General features: G+C 39.9%; 1 protein-coding gene across 4 annotated transcripts in view; it reads right to left on the bottom strand.

Moving 5' to 3' along the window:
* LOC149008591 (uncharacterized) overlaps positions 1-26,733 on the bottom strand; it is a 153,649-nt gene that overhangs the window by 45,806 nt on the left and 81,110 nt on the right. For all 4 annotated transcript variants that reach the window (XM_089165298.1, XM_089165296.1, XM_089165297.1 and 1 more), the window contains 8 exons: positions 19,466-19,597; positions 19,241-19,354; positions 18,876-19,060; positions 7,264-7,372; positions 6,272-6,415; positions 3,716-3,991; positions 2,865-3,539; positions 128-349 (listed from right to left, as the gene is read on the bottom strand). In XM_089165298.1, the coding sequence (XP_089021424.1) occupies positions 128-349; positions 2,865-3,539; positions 3,716-3,991; positions 6,272-6,415; positions 7,264-7,372; positions 18,876-19,060; positions 19,241-19,354; positions 19,466-19,597 (1,857 nt within the window). The remainder of the gene's footprint in view (positions 1-127; positions 350-2,864; positions 3,540-3,715; positions 3,992-6,271; positions 6,416-7,263; positions 7,373-18,875; positions 19,061-19,240; positions 19,355-19,465; positions 19,598-26,733) is intronic.

Genomic DNA, 26,733 nt, shown 5'->3' with positions numbered 1-26,733 from the left:
CTGGTGATGTGGTATGTATAAAATTTTATATGAAGTTCTGATTTTTTCCTATTTAGAGCTCACAATCTTGTTATAAAATCGTAGAATAAATAAGCTAAAAAAGGAATTTGTTCAGAGAATTACTTGCCTGGGCTTCAAAAGTCGTATTCTGCATCTGGCTCAAATCACTGTCATTATGTGCAGCGGGAGCTGGTGATGACTGCATTGATCCATGCAAATGGTTCATATTCGTTTTCTCACCATCAGAAGAGAAACCATCCGGTAAAAGGGGGTCAACACCATCTTCTGCAGAGACTGAGTAGCTGCTGCCATTGCTCAAGTATACGTAATCCCTCAAAAGGCCAGCATTCTGACAGGTAACGGATATGTTAAAAATCAAATAACTCCCTATGGAGGACAGGAAATGGCTTTGATTTCAATTTTTCAATAATTCCCTGTTTCATGGGAATGGTCTCTAGAAACAGGGGAAACACAGTGTCCCCAGACCCTGCTCCTGTCTAATTGTTTTTATTTTACAAAGCATAAGCTCAAATTTTTTTTGATGTGGTGGAATAAAAAAAAGATATATAAAAATGGAAGTCTAACAATGTGACTAACTGAGGCTTCTTCTGTTCTTTCTACACATAAATCAGAAGAATGAATATAAAAAACCAGCCAAAAGTAATACCAGAATTTGGAAAATGACAGTTTACTTGCCCTGTGCAGACCAAGCCAAAATTTAGTTTCCCTATGCAGATCAAGCTCCCCCCCCCCCCCAAAAAAAAAAAAAAAAAAAAAAACAAAATCAATGCAGTACAAGCACGAGACAAGAGTCCTAATTAACCCATCCATCAACACATGGCCACGCAGTTCAGAAACAGTTAATACTGGCACCTTTAGTGTAGGAGACTACAATTTTCTTTTCTTTTATACACAGTTACTAGTAGGGGCAGCAACTACTGAAAAACAAATTGATGAATATGAGTTTAATTTCAAGTATTGCCTAGCCTTGTGTGAGCTAAGCAGCCACCCCAACCCCTCCATTGAATTCTCCATCTTTCCCCACCTTGCCTTACTTGATCCCTTGAAGATCTTCAAGTTCAACATCAAAATCAAGATTTATTCAATATCCTCTAAACTGAGCTACTGCCCAGGTGAGCGCAAATTCACTTGGGGTCTAACACACCCAATCCATCCCTGCCAAGGTGATTCAAGGATGGCACCAAATTGGCCTGCTTCCCTTTAATATCGACTTAGGGTTGATAGATATGGGTATTAGGCCTTTGTTCAGCAGGTTTATGTGGTCATGGGTCAATTCTATAGGCCTACAAATTTAGTATTTAGGCCAAGTACAAAAATAGGATATCATTTTAGTTTAATTGGTCTAATTATGTAAACTCCGCCCAACTTAAGTTATAAGGGCAAAACAGACTTTTTCTTACATTATATTTTAGTTTTAGGAGTCCAAGTCAACCTAGAATATGATAGGGAGCCCTTTAAATTTAGTTATAAGAGTCCTATTTGATTGTTGAGTGCAACTAAAAGAGGCAGTTGCTAAGTCCTTATTTCACTAGGACATCTTTATGTAAGGCTATAAATCAAGCCCCGGGCATGTAACAGAGGAGAGAATTCAGAATACAATTGATAAAGAGAGTGTTACTGCCTAAAAGCAAGGTGTTAGTAGAGCTTCTCATCAGTCGTAAGGGATCTCCATGTGATTGAGTAAGCAATTTAGCGTTTCTATTTGAAGGTTTCTCCTTTGGCAGCACTTGTCATCTGCCTTCACTATTCCGTCAACAACTCAGCCCATTACCAGACTTGCGTTACAGGTATAACAATTCAGCACTTATTCGATTCCCTTTCCACACTTCTAATATTTCGTTTTGCAAACCCCCCTTTCAGCTCTTCTTATTTTCTCCATAAACCCTAGTTCTTTCACTGCCTTAATTTCCCAGACCCTATACTAAACCTTAGTTCCTTTGCCCCCATTAAATTCCCAAACCCAAAATTTTCCTTCTGGAACCCTAAAACTTTAAGCCCAACTCTACACCCCTAAAATCAGACCCTTTTACAGCTTACAGGAGAACTCAAAAAAGCCCTAACAAAACCAGCAAGGTGGGCATAGATAGAGTTGAGAAAGGCAAGAGAGTCTCAACTCAACGGGATACTGTATTTAAAAGATATGGTTGGACTAAAATCCTGGTTGAAACCGACCGAGATCTTGGCTGAGATTTATTACTTCCCAGATTTCACTTAAGCTTTTGTCTCAAGGTCTCACGGAATTGAGATCTTGGCCAGATCTAGGCAAGATCTCATGAGACCTTGAACCATGATTTTTGAAATAGGAAGATGTGAGAGCATCCTAGAGGACAAAGCCAAGAGGAAAGGAATAGGGCCGACCAGGAACCATGGGAGATGAAAGAGCCGGGGTTCCCTTGGGAATATCAAAGCACCAGATCGTACAGCGGTACAGGCACCAACAATGGGGTAGAGGTACCATAAGGATGCCAGAGATCTAACCAAAAGGAGATGCTATTGCCATTGCCAATCTCAAAAGAGGCGACAGAGAGGGCAAGAGGATGAAGGTGAAGAAGGCTTGATTCTGAGGAAGTAGGAGCAAACTCAATTACCCAATTGACCCAAACAGAATCCTTTCTCGAAGATATTTCCAGATGAGCTTGAGAAGAAATAGTTATCTTCAAAAAAAAAATTAAAAAAAAAATTAATAGATGAATCAATTCCAATGCATAAAAAATTTTAAAATTGAGATTCGGAAAGAAAAAGAAGATGAAGAGATTGGAAAAAGAGGATAGTTGAGAGAGAAAAAATTGAAGACGGGGATGGGGGATGCATAAACCATACAAAATAAGTTCAGAAAAAAATACCTCTATTTTCACATTCATGAACCGCAGCTTCTTCCCATGTCCAACTATAATAATCGGCTTAAATATGCAAGGTGATGTTTCGGACTTATTCGTTTCATCACTTAAACAAATTGTTCCTCCACAACCATCATAAATGTATTCATCCACCCCTTGAGCATCAGCTATTAACTGCATGTTTGGTGAAAGATGGACCAGATCTTCACTCTGCTTGTACACTGGTGATGAGAGTTTTACTTTGTTTTTTCTAGTTATAGGATCATTCTTAGGGTCCAGCATCTCCTCTCTACCTGTTATTGCTCCCAAAGCCGGCACAAAAAACTCACCTACAGCAAAAAGAAAATCCAGAACAACAAGAACACGGGGCTGCTGCACCCGAACCACAAATGATCGTGAGGAAGACCTCAGTCTATAGTCTAACAACAGCATAGTTGAATTTGGCAAATCTGTGTCAGAGGCAGTTTTAGAGTTCATCCTCAAGGAGTTGCTTTTGCTAAAAGAACTAGGAAGATATGCCAGTGGACATTGTCTGGATACGTCATAGGAAGATCCAAGCATCAGACGCATTTCAGGTCTTGTAGCAGGACGGATATCAACAATGGAAAACATGGGAATAGTTATATAAAGATCTGTTTCAGACAATGAAGTCATACGGTATGATACCCAGAGACCTTCAAGCTGTAAGACATTAGGAAAATAGAATCAAACAGAGAAGAAGCTCCCATTAGGCAGATGTAAAAACAAAGATGAAATTTTAAATGAGACCCCCAAAAAGAAAAAAAGAAAAAAAAAAAATCAATTCTTGATGAAAAATGATGACCAATTGCGAAAAGGGGGGAAACTTGAATACTTACAGCAAGTTGAGCTAAAGGTGATTCCTCATCAGCGCAATTATACAGCTCTAGTAATGCAGAGTTGACCTCAACTGCCACTATAGTAACAGTGCGTGACAGCAAGATCTGACTATTAATATTGACCTTGTCAGCAAGCATGCGCATTGTGTCATTTGGGTCAGATATATTGCTGCGGAAGCTGGGGGGAAGCTTTGGCTCTTCATATAAGTTTGTGTATGCACAATCAAGAATCACATTATATTCCTTATCAGATATCACACCATGCAATGATGCAACCTAGCAAAACAGCAATTAGAAAGGATACATCAGAGAAGCATTACACTCCCCATGGACTGGAAATGGCCAATGTAATGACTAGTAAAAACCATTAAAGATTTAATGACATCTTGGAAGCATATATACACCAACATTAACTACATCTATAGCATTGCCAGAGAATCACCAGTGAAAGTAAAGACACATATCAGTATACCACTTCTTTTGTGATTAGTAATTTCATTACCATACCAGCACCCAAGAAAGAGGGAGAGGGTGGAGAGATACACAATGGAAAGACTGAGGGAGGAATCTATACAACAGATACAAACAACTCATACGAACGGGCTAGGAACATGAAAACCTGGAAAAATTAGGACTCCAGACATTCTTAGGGGAGTCTAAAAAGGGGCATGTCCAAACCCTAAAAAATTGGAGCTTGAAGCAAATATTGAAGAAGATGGCTTTCTAAGTCATTTCAACGTCTGGGAGCGGAAGTTCATGATCTACATTAAAGTTTGCAAGATAATGGCCCCACTCACTAGTTTGCTGGCGTCACAAATAGTGTGTTTTCCAGTCAGGGTGTAACCTCTCCTACAGCAGAGCCAGATGACATGTAAAGCCTTCTTCCAGATACGGGAGCTGAAAGGGCAAGAGAAAAAAGGCGGCTAACATCCTGAAAAGCATCCGAACAAAGAATGCAGGAATGATGGACAGGTGTGGCAGTGACAGAGGAAAGCTTCGATGCATGGGATGTTTTTTTTGGATGAATAAATAAATATATTAAACAACAGGAAATAAGAGAACAAGGTCCTTAAGCAAAAGACCAAAAAGAGAAACTAAGACCCCTAGAGACAACAATAAGCCTGTTCCTTGGGTATCGTCAACTAGTGGATGGGGTAAGGCTAACAGTCTAGAAGAAACATCAAAATAAATGGTATTCCAAATCCTCTCTATAGAGCGGGAATTGGAAGTCCATCTCCAAAGATTGCGCTCCCACCAAAGGTGATTGATCAAGGCACTGTACACTAGCTTAGCAACCCGATCGCAAATGGAAGAACCTGAAAAGTTTCTCAAAATCCAAGACCAATCTCGAAAATACCCATACGATCACCTCGAGCAAGGACAAATGGAAGCAATGGCTTTTCCTCAGATAGATCTGGAGAAGGGGCAAGAAAAGAAAAGGTGCTAAGGTTTTCCAGACTGTTCCAACAGAGGATGTAGTTGGGGTTAGCGGGGATGTGGCGGTCAATAAGGAAGAACTGGGTGGGAAGGGCATGGTTAAGGGCTCTCCAGAGGGTAAGGGAGTGACGGGGGATGAAGCCTTTGAACCAAACCAATGGGGGCCAGGGGGCCTTAGGGCTATGGGCTCGAGGAGGTTCCAAGCTGATGAAGTGGAGAAGGTTCTGGAGGTGGAGGGGAGCCAAATGGTGAGGTCTCTAGTGGAGCTAGAGAGGGGGGGGGGGGAGATTCCCAAACCTATGTGAGAATGGGGAGAAGGGATTGAGTCCAGAACCCATTAGAGATGAAAGTTGACAAGAGGGTGGATTTGGGGATACGAAGTGCCATAAACAGTGCGCGGACCAAAGTGGTTATAAAGAATGCCCAATGGATGCATAGGATGTTGTTTATGGATATCCAACCATTGAAGCTGTGGCGGGGGATATGATCTTTAAACCAGACAAGGTTGTGTGAAGGGACAGTGATTGCATGATCCCTCCCAAAATCCCATAGATTTAGCTGAAGATATCAAAGGAAGTGGGGCTCCAAAGGATCTTGTCCAACTGGGAGGAGGAAGGATTGGGGAGAGACAGAAGCGGCTCTAAAAAAGTTTTCCTTTGACCACAAAGGATATGTGCTAGTACCAATCTACCACATAAACTACCACGTATCCTTTTATAGTCATTATCACCAAACTCTGGGTCAACAATGAAATCATTTTGCTTGTCTCACATGCACAAGAGGTGGGGTGAGAAGGGGCATTTTATGACCACAAATATTGCCAAAGTAATGATTGAATAATCAATCAATATAGCCCATCCATTGTCTTTTACATCTTTTCCAAGTTATTATGAGCATCTTTGATTCAAAGTAAACAAAAAAAAAGAAAATATGACTAGAAAATAAAACTAGTTTCCCTTTTTTGGTGACAAAAAAACTAGTTTTCTCATGGAGGCATATGGCATGAGTTTATATTATTTGAATGTAATCAAGATCCAAGATATATACTAAATGTAATGAGATGAGATCATCTGACATAAATAAATATTGGAAGTAGTTAATTTGAGATAAAACAATCACCTTAACTTCAAGAGAAAGTGTTGGAACTTTCCTAAAAACATCCCTCAAACTGCGGCATACATAGATGTGAAGCCCTTGTCCTTCTTGTATCATTGGTTTCCCTATAATACCATTGACTCCAACAGCCATGTTGATTCCGAGAATCTGCAGCATTTGTTTTTCTTATTTCGAATGACTTCCAACTCAATTAAAATGAAGAAAAACCCAAAAAAGTTAGGCCCCAACAAGCTACAACCACAAGAAACCACAAATAACATTCAGGAACCCCACAAAAACCAAGGCCCCATTTCTAGTAGTACATTTCATGATCCCTCTTTCTCCTCAATTGCATGACTGAAAAAATAATTGGTAACCATACTCTAAAGCATGGTTTGAAATCTCACGAAATTTTGATGATTTTCGATGTTTTGAGGTCACGAAATAAAAAATACCTGCGAAACAAAATTGACTGGTTGACTGGAATTTCAATCATCGAAATTTCGGTCCGAAATCTTGAAATTTTGAAAATTTCGGTTGAAATCTCAGGAATTTTGGAAAACAAAGCACCTATTTAGATAACTATTTTTGCATTATGACCATTCAAATTTGTTAATATAGCCTAAAAGAGGGTTCCCATGAATGTGAAATTATACTTCTAGATTGCAAATTCAGAAAAACATTGTCGGTTGATTTTCTAACCAAACTAACCATGGACATGTATTCATAGGCCATAAAATAGGTTGACCCAAAAAAAAAACCAGACCCATAAAATGCATAAAACTCACCGGAAGCTGGCAAAATTTGTTCCAGGTTTCAGCTGGATTTTGGTAGTCTTGAGGTGGCCAAAACCTCGAGAAGAGATGAAATCTTCAATATTGTTCTAAACCAGGTCCTGCCTAGCCTAGCAGGTCCCACCCTAACAATTTCCATACTTGACATGGAAATGAGAGCATATGATATTTAGCAGAATAGTAGTTCACTAGTTCCACAAGAGAGTTCTGTAGAGAACATACCTCAGCATGAAGAATATCAAGATGAACAGCTGAAGCATCCTCATCTGGGTAGCCATACCATCTAAATTCATTTTTCACTTGTAGCTGACCCAAATCAAGTTGCACAAAACTGCGACAAAGAAAGACACATCAAACACAATATACACATCAAACAACAGAGGGTGGAGGAAGAGAGAGACTAATTAGAAAAAGTTATGAATTTGATTGGGCTTGACATGAAGAATCAAAGTCCGACACAAAACTTGAAAAGTCAAAACAAAATTCTAGCAACAATCAAAAGGACCAGCAAAATCCGCAAAAGAAATACTTGAAATTTATAAAACCTAGAATGCTCAATTGTCATGCACATACACAACTTACCCAAAGTTCACTGCACCGCTTACATACTATACCTAAAACACTATCAACCACACCTAATATACTGTGGGCATTCACCTGTCATGCATTCATTAGCTATAACTTTCCATCATATATGCATCTACTATTAATGATGCACTTAAACAACTTTAGGACCCTCTGGTTACATGCCAAAGATATGTACCTTCACCACAACAATATCTTGAAGGTTCACAGTCAGGGTATGTTTTCTGTTGAACCCTTCTTGCAACATGCTGGACATCTCAGGAAGGCAAAATTTACCTTTGAACTTTATATCAGTTACCGGACCAGCAAGTTATGCAGATCAATTCAAAGCAAACCCACATAGGATTCTAAAAAGTACCAAAGAATTTATTTAAAAAAAAAAAAAAAAAACTGTGGTTTCAGGAATTTTAGAATTTCAACTTTCTATAGGAACCGTATTTAGTACTATACCTTGGAGTTTTCATGAAATTCAGAGTTCCAAGTATTTATAGGAATACCATACCTATTCCACCATGGTTTTCATTTAAGTGGAGTCCCCTTTCCTAGTTCAGGTTGAATTATTAATTTGCAAGTTCAAACATGTTATTAGTTAATTTCTTTAATTATGTTAAGTTCTAGTTGATCATGTCCTCTGAACAGCTAGAGTTTCATGACTGAGTTAGGAGTTGTTTCACGAATTCTATCAGTCAATCAAGTACCCATTTCATTAGTAGTTGATTTAGGCTATTTCTAGTCATGCTTATGAGTCACATTTAGAAAAACTGTGATGTAAGAATTCTCTGAAATAAAACCAGCAGTACCTTGAGGTTTGTTATTTTGAGAAAGAATAAGGGGAAGAATGAGGGAGAAGAGAAGATGGAAGCCACGATTTAGTTGTGGAGGCTCAGATTGAACTTGTGAGCTCTCCTCAAAATAATATCACTTTATATAGGCTAATTTACAAGTATATTCTATATAGGAAAGCATCAACCAATTTCGATTGGTATAAAACTCTTAACTACTACCTCTTTTTCCTATCGAGAGTTAGTGCAAGGCACTAACTCTCGATGGATCTGTCATTTCCCAAATTGCCCTTTCCTAACACTCCCCCTCAAGCTGGAGCATATATATTACTCATGCCCAGCTTGTTACAAATATAGGTAACTCTTGTATTCCCTAGAGCTTTGGTGAACAAATCTGCGAGTTGTTCTCCAGTCCTCACATGCTTGGGGGATATTATGCCTTGTAGTAACTTCTCACGAACAAAGTGGCAATCAACTTCAATATGCTTGGTACGTTCATCAAAAACTGGATTTGATGCTATATGAACCGCAGCTTGCTTATCACACCATAACTTCATTGGTTTGTCATCAATAATTCCTAATTCCTGGAGTAATTGTTTTATCCATACCATCTCGCATGTTACCTATGCCATAGCTCGATACTTAGATTATGCGCTTGATCTTGCTACCACAGTTTGTTTCTTACTTTTCCATGATACAAGATTTCCTCCAACGAATGTGCAGTAGCCTGTAGTCGATCTTCTATCAATAGGTGATCCAGCCCAATCAGCATCAGAGAATCCTTCAACATTTCTATGCCCATGATTAGTGTAAAGAAGTCCACGTCCTGGTGCTTTCTTAAGATACCTCAGAATTCGTATAACTGCATCCCAATGTGATGTTCGTGGGGCAGACAAAAATTGACTCACAACACTGACTGGAAAGGCAATGTCAGGTCTAGTCACAGTCAGATAATTCAGCTTTCCAACAAGCCTTCTGTACTTCTCTGGATCATCAAGAATGGTTCCATCTTCTGGCATTAACTTTAAGTTACATTCCAGGGGAGCGTCTATGGGTTTTGATCCCAACATTCTTGTTTCAGAAAGCAAATCTAGTACATACTTCCGTTGAGATAAGAAGATGCCCTTTGTTGATTGGGCAACTTCTACTCTTAGAAAATACTTTAACTTGCCCAAGTCTTTGGTCTGAAATTTCTCTTGCAAATAGGTCTTTAACCTATCAATTCCTGAAGTGTCATTTCCTGTAATGACAATATCATCAACATAAACTACAAGAAAGATTTTGCCTGCATCAGAGTTTTTAAAGAATACAGAGTGATCACTTTCACAACGAGTCATCCCAAATTCTATTACAACAGTAGTGAATCGTCCAAACCATGCTCGAGGTGACTGCTTGAGACCATATAATGATTTGCGGAGGCGACAAACCTTATTCTTCTCCCCCTGAGCAACAAACTCAGGTGGTTGCTCCATATACACTTCCTCACGCAGATCTCCATGAAGGAAGGCATTCTTCACATCCAACTGAAACAAGGGCCACTGGTAGGTAGCAGCAAGAGAGATTAAAATGCGGATGGAAGTAAGCTTGACAACAGACGAAAAAGTATCAACATAATCTACGCCATAAACTTGAGCATAGCCCTTGGCAACGAGACTAGCTTTCGAGGCGAGCTAAAGAACCATCAGGATTAACTTTCACAGTGAATATCCACCTACAACCAATAGCTTTCTTTCCTGAGAGTAAAGGCACAAGATCCCAAGTCTGATTGTCCTCTAAGGCTTGTAATTCTTCGTTCATTGCATTGACCCACCCAGGATTAGACAAGGCTTCAAGAACATTCTTAGGAATAGGATAAGTCTCTATAGTAGATAGAGCAGTAGAGAATCCAGGTGATAAAGTATAATATGAAATAAAGTTAGAGATGGGATACTGAACACAAGAACGAGTACCCTTCCGAAGAGCAATTGGAATATCAGTTGCCAAGGGCTATGCAAAACTTCTAGGGATAGGGACTAATACAAAACAAAGTTAGAAATCGAGTGTTTAGTGCATTTACATGGTTGTTTCCTTGATGTAATTGGAAAGTCCATAGAAGGGTAAGAAGACGATTCAGAAATAGACTCACTAGGAATAGTTGCTTCAAGACTTGGACCACGAGCCTCCAATCGGCTAGGAACACTAAGGGGACCTACTCTTACCAATCATCATTGATATGTCTCTAAAGGTATGTCAGTTGCTCCCCCTACACATCACTTTCTTCATCCATCAACTATTCATGTCCAATAATGTCTCCATCTTCCAAGGAAGGTTCATTTGCAAGAATTTCAAGTGGAATATCTAAAGGAGGTACAAGGAGAGCTCCTCACTAGGACTCTCCCCCTAAAGAGGTTTAGGGGCAAAAAGGGATTTTTTCCTACAACACAACATCCATGGAGACAATCATGCGACGAAATGGAGGATGGTAACACTTATATCCTTTCTAGGTGGAAGAATAACCAAGGAAAATGCACCGCAATCCATGTGACTCAAGCTTACCATGGAGATGATGGTTTTCGCCAAAAACTACACGCCAAAATACTTTTGGAGGTACAATTAAGATTGTTGTTCCTAAGAGAGCCTTACGGGGCCAACATTGTTGTAACACTCGGGATGGCATATGGTTGATGAGATAGGCTGTAGTGAGTATGGCATCCCCCCAAAAACGATGAGGGACATTCACGGTAAACATAAGGGAGCGGACAAAGTTGTCTATTCTTGCGCTTGGCAACTCCATTTTCAGGTGGAGGGTCAACACAACTAATCTGATGGATAATCCAATGGTTGGCCAAATAAGATGGAAATTCCCCACTCGAATAGTCATTCCCATTATCAGTTTGCAGAATTTTTACTACCATCCCAAACTGGGTAATAATCATTTTGTGAAATATTTTGAAACAGGAGAAAACGTCATTCATTTGGTAGAGTAAGTAAACCCACGTGGTTCTAACGCAATAGTTAATAAAGGTCTTGCGGCAAGGCTGCGATAGCTTTAGGGACCTTTGGAAGAGGTGGCGGTGGCCCTAAGCTAATCGCTAGCTGGTGGGAGGCCTGGGATGGCTAACGACAACCCTAGAGGCATCGCAAGATGGAGGTAATGGCTTCCAAGGCTAGTAGTGGGTGAAGAAGAGGGCGGCGGGTGGTGGCAACACCCCTAGAGACCTATAATAAAGAGGTGATAACCCTAGGAGTTATCACAGGGAGGATGGGAGGCTGGTGGTGGTTCTGCCATGTGAAGAGGAGAGAGAGAGAGAGAGAGACAGAAGGGAAGAAGCAAGAGGGCGGTGCTCATGGTTTTTGTTTTTAGGTTTTCTCAGATCTAAGGATCAAATTCGTGGCTCTGACACCATGTTGAATGGTTTGAGAAATCCTAACTTATGTCTGTGTGACATAGCAGGCTTTTATTTATATTAGTAATATGAAAAAAATAGAACAAATATTTCCGACGTGGGACTATTACAATAATATATCCTAACAGGCATTACCGTATTACAACATATATCCTTATCCATCTGTATCCCATCAAACAAAGCAAATACCAAGCTGGAAAATAGAACACAATTGTCAGGAACCAATTGGGGAACAACCACCCGTATCCATAACCCCAAAAATTTCAAGGAACCCTTTATTGGTCCCATTTGAGTTGGCTCTCATAAAAAAGATCTTGGAGGAAGTAGCCCTCATTAAATTGGAGCTTCATCACTGACGTGGCACCCATGGCATTCTGAGGAGCATCTAGAGCTCAAAGATGACATCCAATGGAAGATGTGGCCTCACGAGAAGCAACCAACAGACCAATAGTAGGTCGGTCAAAGGGAGAGAGAAGCAGGCTGATTACGAGGTTGGTATAGAAGATTTTAGAGTGCAAGTGTCAAGATGCAGAGGATTACAGGTCGTAGAGGGCTTGTCACCAATGGTTGCATAAGTAGGCCAGAAATTGAGGAAACGGTGGTTGCATGATTTTGAGGTGAGGCAGGTTTCCCCTTTGGTCAACACCAATGATGTTGTCAGTGTTTGATGCAGCCCTGGCTAGGGTCCCACAGATGGTTAGGGTGAAAAGGGGGGAGGGTAATGGGTGATGGAAGGGATGATGGAGGGGTTTTGAGTTTCAAAGGCATAAGGAACAAAGGCAGTGGCAGAGATGGGGTGTTATGAGATTCAGGGTTTTTGCCAGGTCAGTCTAAGGATGAACTGAAAAATGATTTATAATAGACATAGAGGTTGGGGGGGGGGCTTTCATAGTAAATTGGCTGGTCAAAACCTAAGCCAATTTCTTCCTTGACTAGAATGGAGAGTAGAGGAGAAGCATTTGTAGAAACTTCAATGCAAATTCTTATAAAGGAGAGTTTATAGATCTTATATGTTCTAAAATAATACAGGGGTCACCCAATACGAGAGCCAACTAGCCAAGGCATTTTTTATCCCAAAAATGAAGAGGTAAACCAAGCAGAGCAAGCCAAAGACGCATTGTTTATTTGTTTTCAGGTCAATCTTTAAGAGTTGAAGTTGAGGATCACATTGTCCTAAGAAAGATCATTTTAGTACCAACTAGAAAGGGAGCTCCTTCCAAAGCACGATGCTTAGGTGTTCCATAAAAAAATAGGAATAAAAAGACCCATTGTCCAACAAAAATATTTCCAAAGCTCCCTAAGCTCTCCACTTTTTCTTGAGAGAAGCTAGCACAATATTGAAAGCTAGGTTAAAGGAAATGTCCAACCAAGCATGAACTCCATTAGAAATTCCAAAAAGAAGCTTTTCTTTGGGGCAGAGGGCAAAGGAAGTTGAGTTATCAAAAGAAGGTTTGTAATATTGGAAGAGAAAGGTAAGGGGCTGAGGTTTGGTTAGGGGAGAAAACTGATGAGCAAGGTGGGGAACTAGCTCGGGAACTAGCTCGGGAACTAACAGGGGACAATTCAGGGAGGGGGGAATCCATTGCTGACCGCAAAAGCTACCTCATTGTCGGAGTGAACTCAATTTTCAAATCCACTCCTTAACTGACACGGAGAAATCTTAGGCTGCTGTCTCAGGCTGAGTTTCGTTTTTCAAACTTTAGCATTATTTGTGAGCAAATCGATAATGAACATCAATTGATATTAAAAAACAGGGCACCTTTAAAATGTAATACAAAAAGGTGGGTGGGGGGGGGGCGAATAACTCAAAGACATCTCTCTTTTTTGTTTGGAGAGGTGTAGTGTTGGACATATTTTCAGCCTCTCAAAAATGCAAAGCACACGGTGAAAATGTCGTGTATCTAAGCAGAAGTAGCAAGATAACGAACACAAAGGGAATCACGAGTTCATGACTTAGGAGTGGCAAAAATAAACAACAAAATAATGGGTAGGTCAAAGCATAGGATACGATGAGAACCTCAATAGAAATTTTTGGAAGGGAAAAGGTATGGTAGAAGATGACAAGTGTTGAAGTGGACAAAGAGGACACAGTGCTTCGTGATGATAATCCATATGACCTAAGAAAAACTGGAGAGGTGAAAACAGCTGGCACCCGATGTAGGTCCCCAGACCTACCCCAAGTGGAAGGCCAAGGCCCAAGTGAAACCCTAGGCTTGCTGCCCAACACAATGAACAATTCGATAGGGTAGGGGCATTATGGTAGTTTTGCCAATTAATTAGGAACTCTTATCTCAGTTAGAATTAGCTCCTAGATTTCAAGACAAGTTAGTTGAGGTTTAGAATAAGTTCCTAGATTTCATAACAAGTTAGTTAAGTTTTTTCTATGATCAAGTTAGTCGGAGTCCAAGTACGACTTCTCATGTAATTAGGAACTATTATTTGTTAAGGCCATAGAACAAAATTTGGTCGAAACTTTTGGGAACCTCGAAACGAAAAACTAGGGGATTGAGAAAAGTCCCAAGTTTCGATTGAAACCACCGAAATTTCGACATTGGGTCGAAATGTAAACTGAGCCGGCTGAACCAGCCAGTTCAGTTTTATAAAAGTCTCTTTTATCGCATGAGCACGAAAACAGGGCAGAAGGGTTTCAACCGCATTATCCCCCGGATTTTTACTTTTTCTTTCCATGGTTTTGGATCATTTCAAGCACTTTTAAGCCCTCCTTTGTTGATTTCAGCCCTTCTTGGTGGATTATTTCATTGATTTCAAGCTTTGTTGCAAGGAAACCAAAGTTTTCCCTATTTTTTTATTTTTTCATTTCTTTCATGGTCAAATGGTGTTGGAATGTTTTGAAATTTTTTTTCCAAGGGGTCTCTAATAGGTAGATTTACAAGTGGTAGTTGTTAGATTTGATCTTTGTAGTGTTCTACTATTTTTTTCTTTTTCTGATTAAAAAAAAAAAAAAAGTAAAAATTAACATTTTTCTCTTTGTTTGATGCTCAAACAATACTGGATTGAGTGTAATTTATTATGTATTGTCTCTGATAGGTAGATTTACAAATGTAATTGATTGAATCTGATTTTTTAAGTGTTCTACTATTTTTTTATTTTTCTGATTTTAAAAATACCAAAAAATTTACATTTTTTTACTTACTTCATGCTCAAATGATGTTGGATTGAGTTGAAATTATTATGTTTTGTCTCTAATAGGTAGATTTACATATGTAATGATTGAACCTGATTTTTGAAATGTTTTACCATGTTTTCTGATTTTTCTTGTATTTAATAATTATTATAAAAAATATTTTTAATTAGGAAACAAAATTTTCAAATGTTTGTGAATACCTTACTAAGTAATGTGTGTTTAGTATCTTTAGGCTAAAATTAAAGTGTTGGGTTTGTGTTTTAACGATGATTATTATGTATGTTTGTATCAGGCACAAACTTTTGAGTCAGAAACACAATGTTAGACATAGCTTGACAGCATGGTAGGCTTCTGACGGATGACAGGAAGACGTCAGTGTGTAATAATGTTTGAAAAAGATCGGATCAGGTGGGGCCAGTCAACTGAAGATCCATCTAGCGGGAGGGGACCGCAATGTGGTTGGATGCCCCAATGTCCCTTATGAAGTTAAAGTGGAAATGGAAAAATATTTGAGAGGAGGGCAAGAGAAGAAGGCAAAGAGGCATGAGTTCCAAACAGCACGCTTAGAGGAGGTGGGAGATCAGAATGTGGATCCAAATGATGCATCATCCTGAAAGCCAGAGATGGAGAGTATACTCAGGATGAGATCAGGAGGACATACAGGGCCATGGGTGCCATCCCTTTGTACCACACCCCATTGCATCAAGTATCAGTGAGGATAATATTGTGTGGTCAAATGATGATGATGATGTTACTCAGCCACCTGCTACTCAGGCACAGGATAATGACGCCAATGATGATGATGATTGTGTTGGACCTGGTAGTGGGGATGATAGTGGGAGTGATGATGATGATTGTGTTGGACTTGGTAGTGGGGATGACAGTGGGAGTGATGATGAAGATGATGATGATGATGATAATGGACCTAGTGATCAGGATTCAATTGATCCTAGAAAAAGACCACCACCACCACCAGAGCTAGTAGTGACCCTAGTTGAGAGTCAAGGACAGGGAGGGCCATTGAGGTTCACGAGGGAGACTTAGTTCAGCCACGCTACCCAGGATGCTTATCACGGTTCACAAGCATCTTGAGGTCATACTTCCACCTACAGCCGGAAGGGGAAAGGTAAGCAGCATAAACATGGGTATAAGGATGACACCTCATCGTATAGGTTTACCATCCCACGGATGTGAAGAGCTTAGCAGGCTCCATAGGATCTATGAGTCAAGAGGCTCCGTGGCCAGATACTGGATACCGGCAGCAATAGATCCCCACTGGTACGAGAGTGGTATGGAGAGTGTTGTATCTTCTTATGGGGCCTATAGTCATGCATCTTATGGTCATGGGTTACCTAAGAACTATGGGAGACATAGACTAGTGGAACAAAATAAGATGTATTATCCAGTGTTAGACAAGAGGACGGTATACAAGCACAAGGGTGCAACCTATATGGATGCTAACTTGGGGGCACAAACGTCTGTGTAGCAAATCTTTGGCATGCAACCACAACTCCTACCCCCTGAGGCAGAATCAGGAATTCCCTATTCGTACTGCGTAATCCCTCAAATTTGGATATCTTATGCATGTTAATGACCAGACCTATAGAGCTGCAGTTGATGATTACCTCGACAACCATAGGGATGTCTATGTCCGTTGGTCGAGAAGAGGAGGTTACCAGGCACAACACTACTCAAGTCATGGGATGGATCCACCTAGGCACTCCTCTTGGCATTGAGTTAGTGAGTTGTACTTCCTTTTTATTTTTATTGTTAGTTACACTGTATTTGATGTTTTGAATTAAACGTAGAAGTTAGAAGTTATATATTTAATGTCATGTAAAGTAGTTAAGTTTATAGTGTACTTCTCAGACAACTCTACATTGATGTTATGTAAATTGAATGACATATCTACATTGATTTTTTTAGCAAAATGCATGTGTCAACGTGTTCTTTATCTCTAATTAGCTTAAATGCAGAGTCTCACCCTAAAATACTCCCTAAAACCTGTCAAAACTTGCACAAAAAAGTCCTAATTTCCTTAAAATTTCCCAGTTACCCACCTAGGTTTTCCATTTTTACCTGCTCAAAACTTGAGTTTCCCTTAAATTTTTTTTTCTATGGTTAAGGCTATAGTAGCCACCCATCACATGCAATAGCTACAAGGTTTCAGATTAATAATATTCAGCTTCAGCAGCCCAGTATTTTTTTCTCTTTGCTGGGAATAGTGCATCCACGATCGGTTAGGAACCTCCAAGCATAGAACAAAATTTTGTCAAAACTTGCGAAATTTGCACCGAAATTTCCCATTTTTGGAACCTCGAAACAAAAAACTAGGGGACTGGGGAAAAATCCCAAGTTTTGACCGAAACCTTTGAAATTTCGTCGAAACTTGTCAAAACCTCAAAACCCGTCGACACATGGTTCAACCCAGCTAAACCAGCTGGTTCATGAGAAAAAAAAACCCCCCAAATTTCATGGGAAACATGGAAATTTTGTGGAAACTTGAGACTTTTTCTTGCAAGTTTCGTAGCTTTCCCATATTTTCAATTTTTTTTTGTTTCTTTCATGTTTTCCTAAATGCCCCCTCCATCAGGACTTCCCTATCCAAATTGCGTATTCCCTCAGACTGGTTATCTTAGGCATGTTGATGACCAGACTTATAAAGTTACAGTTGTCGATTACCTTGACAACCATAAGCATAAAATGTCATGGGATGTCTATGTTCATTGGTTGGAAGAGAGGATGTTACAGGCATAGTACTACTCAGCTCACAAGATGGATCCACCGAGACACTCCTATTGGCACTAAGTTGTACTTTCCTTTTATTGCCAGTTACTTTGTATTTGATGTTTTGAAGTTAGAAATTCTATATTGAATGTTCTGTACTTAAGTACTTAAGTTTATAGTGTACTTTTGGACAACTCTACATTGATGTTATGTACATTGAATGACATATTTACATTGACTTTTTTTAGAAAAATACAGCCAATGTGTTATTTATACTCTAATTAGCTAAAATGCAGAGTCCCACCCTAAAATACTCCCTAAAACTTTCATGTCGAAACTTGCACAAAAAAGTCCCAAGTTTCCCCGAAATTTCTCAGTTTCCCACCTAGGTTTCCCATTTTCACCTAGTTGAAACATGAGTTGCCCTTGAATTTTTTTCTATGCCTCCAAGTGCTAGGATTTAGGGTCTCTTGCGAACCCAAGCAGGGATTCCTCTAAAGTTGTGGATTCCATCTTCTCCACAGCATTAATCTAAAAGGTCCATCCAAGAATGTGGGGACCAGAAATCCCCATCCCCCTTTTCCTCTTCTGTCTTTAATTTCTATTTGAAACCCTACTCCCTTTGATCCCTTCTCCATCAGTCAAAACCTTAATTTCGTATCTCCTCAGTATTCCACCAAACTACAGAAACATCATCCTAATATCCCCAGTAGCACTCAATCCCAGTTGCAGCTCCTTTCACCCTCACTAAACCCTGATTTTTGGAAAGCATAACCTACGCATACAACCCCAGGTATGATCTTAGTCCAGCAACTTCAGATGAAAATGTGAAGAAGCCTCAGTTCTGCCCTAAAAGCTGATTCCATTTTCAGATCTTGGACCATTGGCCCTTATTCAATTGAGGCTACATCAGCACCATGCTTAGTCAAGTTGCCTCTAGAAAAATGAAAATTCATGAGTAACTGAATTTTCTGACAGAAATTAAATTGTTATTAAGACATAAAACCTCAACATGTCAGACAGGACACATCCAATGATATCCATAACCTCAATAATGAATTCAATTTAGAAATTCCCCAACAACTTCTGATGTACTTTAAAGCCAAAACAAATAACTACTCCGTAAGTCACAGATTTAAACAACATGGTAGTAAGAGAAGATGACTTGTAAAAATTCCAAAGAGCAGTGGAATGTTCAAAAATACAAACTCTTTGCTCTTTGAATCCCGTGGTATGATAATTATTGGCGTATCCAGTGAAAGATCCAGCTTTATTGCAGAGGCTCCATCTATTTCATACTCGTGAATCAACCACTCGAAGTCCCCAACTTTATCAACAAGCTTAATTGCTTCTTCAGAATGTGGAGTCGCAAGTTCCATGAAGTACGAAGTAATCTGCAGAAACAAGTAACACATTTTACAAAATGTAAGATTCATTAATCACTTTCTGACTATACAACATAATATTCACCAACAAACCTAAGGTTGATACCTTTCAAAAATTATGTATTTCTAAGAAGCGGAGGAGGAAAAGCACTAAAGCTGAACCTTGACAAAGTTAGGATGAAGGCATACCTCCTGAACAAACCTGTAGAGGAAAACAATGCGTACTGCTGAAAGATGACCACACAAGCTATAATCATATCCCTCATAATCATCATCTTCAGTGCTATAGGAACTAAAAGTGAACTACATAATAAAATATAAAGAAGAGTTCAGCTTAGTGCCAGTAAAGGAAGAATGAACAAAAGAACAGAACATGCAACATATTAGCTGATCCTCAAATCAACAACAGTTAACCTTGATAAGAGATTCAACTCCTTGGTTGCGTATATCACAAAGCCAACCCCACCAATGATTTGCCCCAAGTGACATGTCACAAAGTCGGAGATTTCCTAGAGTGCCGTCCATAGAAAGAGAACTTGGATGAACCTTAAAAAAAAATTAATGGTTGAGAATAAAATAAACATCAACAGAACTGATGACTTTAAGATCAAACTTGATACTAGAGCATTTAACATCACATTAAACGATACCACCAAAACAACTTTAGATTTTTACAAATGGTGGAGATTCTTATAAATAAAGCAGAAAAATGAAGGTCATAAACATATTAATGTAAATCAATGTCACGCTTAATCACATAAAGTGTAAAGCATTGGATTCCCCCACAAGCATAAGCAGCACATTGGGACGAATTAAAAAAAAAAGGTGAAACAGGTAAGCAAGATAGAATCCATTTTGAAGAAAATACTGCCAAAACTTTGAAATTACTTAAGTATTTGTAGAAAAAGTCAATTTCCAGGGTTTCTTTTTTTCTTAGGAGGTGCAAGATGAATGGAAGGGGGTGTTCAGGAATCAGGTAACTTGGTTCCTTGGAAAAACATCTCCTTCGGGCCTATTTAGTTAATGCTGCCAGGAATCTCAACAGAGATCAAGGCCTTAATTCTCCTAACGAGATTTGCTCGGGTTTAAATTACACATTCCTCATTTCATTGCTGTGGCTTCACTGCCTGGAGTCCCAAATGCAGTCCTTTCTTCTCTACTGATAATTTCATTTGTTCATGTATTCTCTGTTGGAAGGGCATTGAAGGCATTGAGCAACTCTTCTTCACCTGCCCCTCTTCCTCCGAGATGAGGACAGGCATTCACTCGTATATGGTCCTCTAAATGGCAGATTTTGCCATTTCAGCGGGAGTGTGATGCAGGACTGAATTTAAGAGGTTGAACTAAGACCAAATATACAGGATCTTAACTCAAAAGGTAAGGGTTTGGGGTAATAGGAGTTGGAGAACTTTAATTGGGATACATAAGAACATAGTTTTGGAGACACTTATAATAATGGGGTATATAGATGAATGCGGTAGGTTCTTGAAATAGGGAATGAAAAGTTATTGGAATAGAGTGAAAGTTGGAGAAAACTTAGGTAGTGGTATATAGGGATGATCCCAAAATTTTGACACCGTCCCCAAATTATTTGAATAAACACTTCCCCTCCCCATTCCCTTTGGGAATATTCCACCCTACCTTTATTAATCCAAATTATCCAATTCCTCTGCCCATCAACCCTAATCCATTCCCTAGGATCTTCAGGTATCCCCACAACCAAAGATACATAATCTATTACCCTTTTCACTCACTCAGGCCTCCCATAGGGTATCCCATAATTTTTAACTATTGCATAGCACACCCAACCTCCCATAGGATGCTCATAGGATCCCAAAAGCATCACCCTGTCAACCCATAGACCATATCTAGTCTTTTGACAACCCATTATTTGCTAGTTCTAGTTAAAGAAGGTCTAACCCAAACCATGGGTTACATCAATGGTATCGAGCCAGGGTTAACTAGAGGAACAAAGACAAATAATAATCACATTCATAGATGAACCCATGATTGTTAGGTAGCTTGAAAACATCCAAAAAAATCAGCAAGACATGATGGCACAGTTACAGGGACTTGCTACCGAAGTCCAAGAGTTGTACACAAGAGCGACCAATCTGGAGCAGGCAAGACCTAGAGATCCTATTCAGACTCCACAACATCAAGACTAAATTCACAAATTTGCGTACCTCGCCCAAAAGAAACAGGAGTAGCCTAGAGGTATAGAGATGAAGCTGAAGGACAATCCTACCATCCACAGAAATCTAGGGATAGGAGTGGTCACAATGGTCACACCAGGGAATCCAAGTATGACAAACCAGTTTATTGAGGCAAGATACTGAAAAGAGACCGTGCTATCAACAAAATCCAGTATCAACCACTCTTGAGGAGCACGTCAAATCATACTTCACTAGAGGCTACGAACTTAGAAGGAAAGCAGACCATGACAAAGTAAAGCTAGAGCTGAAGGAGTTCAACGGATCCCTAGATCCTCAAGTATTTTATGATTGGAGAACAGCCCTAGACAATTACTTTGATAGGTACATTTTATCAAAGAACAGAAAGATAAGGCTGATTAGAGCAAAATTAGTACATGCAACAAGAGACTAGTGGAACACTTAGGGCTGTGGTTACATGAATCCGAGATTCAAATCTCCGGACAGAATCAAGATCCCGTTGGTTGTAAAATCAGATCTGAATCTAGAATTCACCTTTCACAAACGTGAACGTGATTATGGTGGGGTGAACCGGAGTTTCAAAAGCTATACATTTGCCTTCCAAAATCTGTCGTAAATGGTTTTGGATGTCCCGTTTCATTCCCCCAACTCTAATTTTTAATTGTAACTTCTGTTGATTTATAGATTTGAAATCTCGGTGTTCGAATCTCCGGAACACTTAGGAGCGTGCAAGGTGGGAGATCTTGCCGAGATCTTGCGAGATATCTCGCTATCTGGAGATAGCAAGACAAGAGGAGAGTCGAGAGGGGAGAGATGGGAGATCTCGCCATCTCGCCATCTCGCCAGATCTCGCCAAAGGTGGTCCAACCACCTCTTTAGGGGGTTTTAAAACAACAACAGATTATCATCATTCAAGACTATTTCAACTAGATCTTCAACAAAGGTAAGATTTTCTCCCAAATTTGAATTTTTTTCAAATAGAATATTCTACAATGGGTGTGTGAGTGTAGTATAAATATACTAATCAGGATGCCAGAAGAGATCCAGCATACACTATACCCCCTCCCACTGCCACTGTGACCCCTATTGCTCCACCACCCAAGACTAATTTAGGGAGAAATTTTCCCACTTTAACCAATCCTTGGGAATGTTACTATTGTCATGATCTACTTACCAAGGATTGTCCGTAAAGAAGGGGAGTTAAAGTATTTGACTTTAACCCACAGGAACATGAAGAGGATGTAGTATGTCCCCCACTTGGAAGTATTAAGTAGAACCTGATGCACCCTTGATGGAAGAGTACATAGAACCAAGCAACCTCAACATGATGACAAGATCCTAGTGACAGTGATTGAATAAGAAGACAGGAAGAGAAGCACTATATTCTACACCAGGGCCAAAGTTGGAAGGTTCTTAGCACAGACAATTGTTGATAGTGGCAGCAGTGCAAATGTTGTCTTAGAAGATTTTTCATCAGGAGTATAGAGCTTAAAACTGAAAGGTATCCTCAACCATACAAGATATCCCTCTTGAATAGTGCAAGGATGGAGGCTAGTACCAGATGCATAGTTCCAGTTAGTCTTCACTCCTACTCAAAGGAAATTTGATGCCACGTCGACATGTTGTACCCATGAAGCTTTCAGACATCCTCCTAGGCAGACCATGGCTCTACAACAACGTCACCATTACCAACAGGGAGAACAAGTGCACCTTCAAGTACAAAGGCAAGAAAATTGTGCTCCTACCTCTCAATCTTACTAAAGAAGCAAGCTCTCCGTACTAATCAGAAGTTCAGAACAGTATCAGAACAGACCACCATCTACGACTGGTTCCACCCAAGAAGGTACAAGAAGAGCCTGTTAGAGAGTTCAAGAGCAATGAGCCAGGAAAAGCCAAGATCAGTCCTTCATCACCCACCAAAAATTTCAAGAACACTGAACTAGGACAAGCCCATATCAGCCATTTAATGGGGATGAATGATTTCAAGAAGGGGAGAGATGATGTAACAAGGCCCACCCCCACCCCCCAGCGAACCACCTAAAGAAGGCCAAAGAAAGCCCACGAATTGACCCAAAGAGCCCCTTGAGCACGAAACAAGAAGGGTTGAAGATTAATAGAATTGAAGGCTTAAGAGTCGTGGGTAGCTTCCTAGCTTCCACACGACCTAAGCTACTGATGTTTGAGGCAAGATTTCTGGTTTTTTAAGCTTCTTTTCTTCAACTCACAGCAGCGCAAGTACAGCACCCTTCCAACATCGCAGCATCTCCCCATCCCCTCTCCTCATTGCAGACCTAGCCCACCCCCTCCCCTCCATTGCAACCACTCCCCAGCCTCATCCCTCCATTGCAACACCTCCCCCAGCACCTGTTCATACATTCCAGCTCCTCCCCAGTCCCCTCTTCCCCTTATGAGAGCAGCCATCACCCCCCATCTTTTTCTAGCGATACCCTTCTTCCCCCAACCCCACCCCCTTGCGGCAAAATTCAAGAAAAGAAAAATACAGAAAAGCAAAAGAAGAAAAGAAAGAAAAAGAAGATTGCAAGGTCTCCCCCCCCCCCCAATAAAAAGAAAAAGAAAAAGAAAAAAACCCTAACTGCAAGTTTTCCCACCCCCTCTCTCCTACTGCAGACTTCCCTAACCCATCTAGGGCAAGTCTAAATATCCCTTGGGTCCCCAAATTATTTGACTAAACTCTTCCCCTCCCCATTCCCTTTGGGCATATCCCACCCGGCCTTTACTAATCCAAATTATCCAATTCCTCTTCCCATCAACCCTAACCCATTCGCAAGGATCTTTATGCATTCCCACAACCAAAGATATGTGGTCTATTACCCTCTTCACCCACTCAAGCCATCCCATAGGGTATCCCATAAGTTTTAACTATCCTATAGCGAACCCAACCCCTCCCATAGGCTCCCAGGATCTCAAAAAAGATCTCCTTGTCAACCCACAAACCATATCCTAATCCTTGGACAGCCCGTTATTTGCTGGTTCTAGCTAAAGAGGGTCCTAGAAGGTCTAACTCAGACCCTGGGTTACATCAACTTGTGCTATCACATACTTAGATCACATTAATCTAAATGAATACCTCCAAATCAGAATTGATATTGGACTATCCTTCATCAAAATCCTTTACAAAACATTCTCCACAAATAATAAGTTCAAAAAATAACATTGTAAACAGTAAATTTTGACTTTGATACCACTTGATGCATACCTAAATTAAAGAAGCCCCACTAGAGCCAACTTTCGAGGATCTTAACAAGAAAGGTATGGGTTAGGGTTATAAGATTTTGGGAAATTTAATTGAGATAATAAGAGCATAGGTTAAAGTGGTTGTATAGTGTTGGAGAGACTTCCAATAATGGTGTTGTTAGAAAACAAGCTTTAAATAATAAAAATAGCAGTTGAACTTGAACAGAGAAAAGAGAGAAGAAGAAGAAGAGAAGAGAGATGAAGAACCAGTAGAAAAGGCCTATGATTCTTAGCTAAAGAGTCTAGAATCACAGAGCCCTTTTATTTATAGCTTCTAATGAATCTAATACAACTTGAGAGACAAGTAATTGTCCTCTAGAAAAAAGGAAACAAAAAATTACAGCTTTAGTAACCTCCTAACACCTAAAATAGAAAGTTCTGAAAATAGAAACTACCACCAAAATAGAAACTATGCTTTCTAAAAACTCCCAAAACTTATGTAGCAATACTCCCACATTAGAAATAGAAAATAGAATAAAAACAATAGCATAATACTGTTCACGTGAACAGTAACTTGAACAGTAAAAGTTGTTTTTACTGTTCACGTGAACAGTAAAAATCCCAACTGTAAAATTCCCAAATTTACGTTTACATATACTTCAACACTCCCCCTCAAGCTAGAGCATACAAATCTCCCATGCCCAGCTTGCAACAGATAGACTGAAAACTTGGTCTGAACAGAGCTTTGGTGAACAAATCAGCTAGTTGGTCAGTAGAGCTCACAAAAGGAGTTGCTATAAGCTTCTTCTTGACTGCATCACGCACAAAGTGACAATCTACCTCTATATGCTTCGTTCTCTCATGGAACACTGCATTACTAGCAATGTAAGTGGCTGCTTGATTATCACAAAACATTTTCATAGGGGCAGAAACTGGAAATCCTATTTCCTCTAACAATGAACGAAGCCACATCAATTTAACAGCGGTGTGGGCCATAGCCCTATACTCAGCTTCAGTACTAGATCGAGCAATGGTGGACTATTTCTTACTCTTCCAAGTCACAAGATTTCCACCAAGAAAAGTACAATAACCTATGGTTGACCGGCGATCAATGACGGATCCAGCCCAATCTGCATCAGAAAAGGCAACCAAGTCCATACTCCGATTTGGTCGATAGATGAGCCCTTTTCCGGGCGCACTCTTGAGGTACCGAAGCACTCTCATTGCTGCGTCCCAATGGGCCTTCCTAGGAGACAGCATAAACTGACTCAACACACCAATAGAATAAGAAATATCAACAAGACTCCTGTAACGATGGACATCATCTAACAAGTCACCATCATCACGTCCTAACTTCAACTGAGGATCCATGGGAATGTCGCTAGGTTTAGAAGCAAGCATGCCAGTCTCAGTCAAAAGATCTAACACATACTCTCTTTGTGACAAACTTACTCCTTTTTTACTGCGGATCACTTCAATCCCCAAGAAATATTGTAGATCACCTAAATCTTTGGTTTGGAAAGATTTTTGTAAGTGTGCCTTAACTATATGGATTGCATCAACATCATTGCCTGAAAGGACAATATCATCAACATAAACTGCCATAATGACAACACAATCACCCTGCCGTCTAACAAACATAGAGTGATCTGAATAACACTGTACAAAACCAAAAGACTCCACAGTCTTGCTAAATTTCTCAAACCAAGCCCGTGGAGACCGTTTGAGTCCATAAATCGCTTTATGAAGCCTGCAAACACTAACATTGTCCTCCCCTTGAGCAACATACCCTGGAGGTTGCTCCATGTAAACCTCTTCATGAAGATCACCATATAAAAATGCATTTTTTATATCAAGCTGAAAAAGAGGCCAATCATAATTCATAGCCAAAGATATCAAGACACGGATAGAATTAAGTTTTGCCACAGGAGAAAAAGTCTCAAAATAATCTACACCATATGTTTGTGTATAGCTGTTAGCCACCAAGCGAGCCTTAAGCCTTTCAACCGTACCATAAGAATGGTACTTAATAGTATACACCCACCGACAGCAGACCACATCTTTCCCAGGAGGTAACTTGACTAAAGACCATGTATGATGAGAATGTAAAGCATCCATTTCCACATCCATAGCGGCTTTCCAGCCAAGAATTTTAAGAGCTTCGGTATGATGGGTTGGAATATGAACGGCAGACATAGACAAAGCAAGGCAACGAAAGCTAGGAGGGAGATGAGAGGTAGAAACAAAATTGGAAATAGGATAAACAATGTTAGAGTGTAAAGTGCAAGTACGAGTACCTTTCCTTAAAGCAAT

Source organism: Hakea prostrata, chromosome 8 (assembly GCF_041222555.1).
Source record: "Hakea prostrata isolate BN-2017 chromosome 8, UWA_Hpros_2, whole genome shotgun sequence".
NCBI lineage: Eukaryota > Viridiplantae > Streptophyta > Magnoliopsida > Proteales > Proteaceae > Hakea > Hakea prostrata.
Note: the sequence above shows the minus strand (reverse complement) of the source record. Positions and strands in the feature narration are given on the sequence as shown.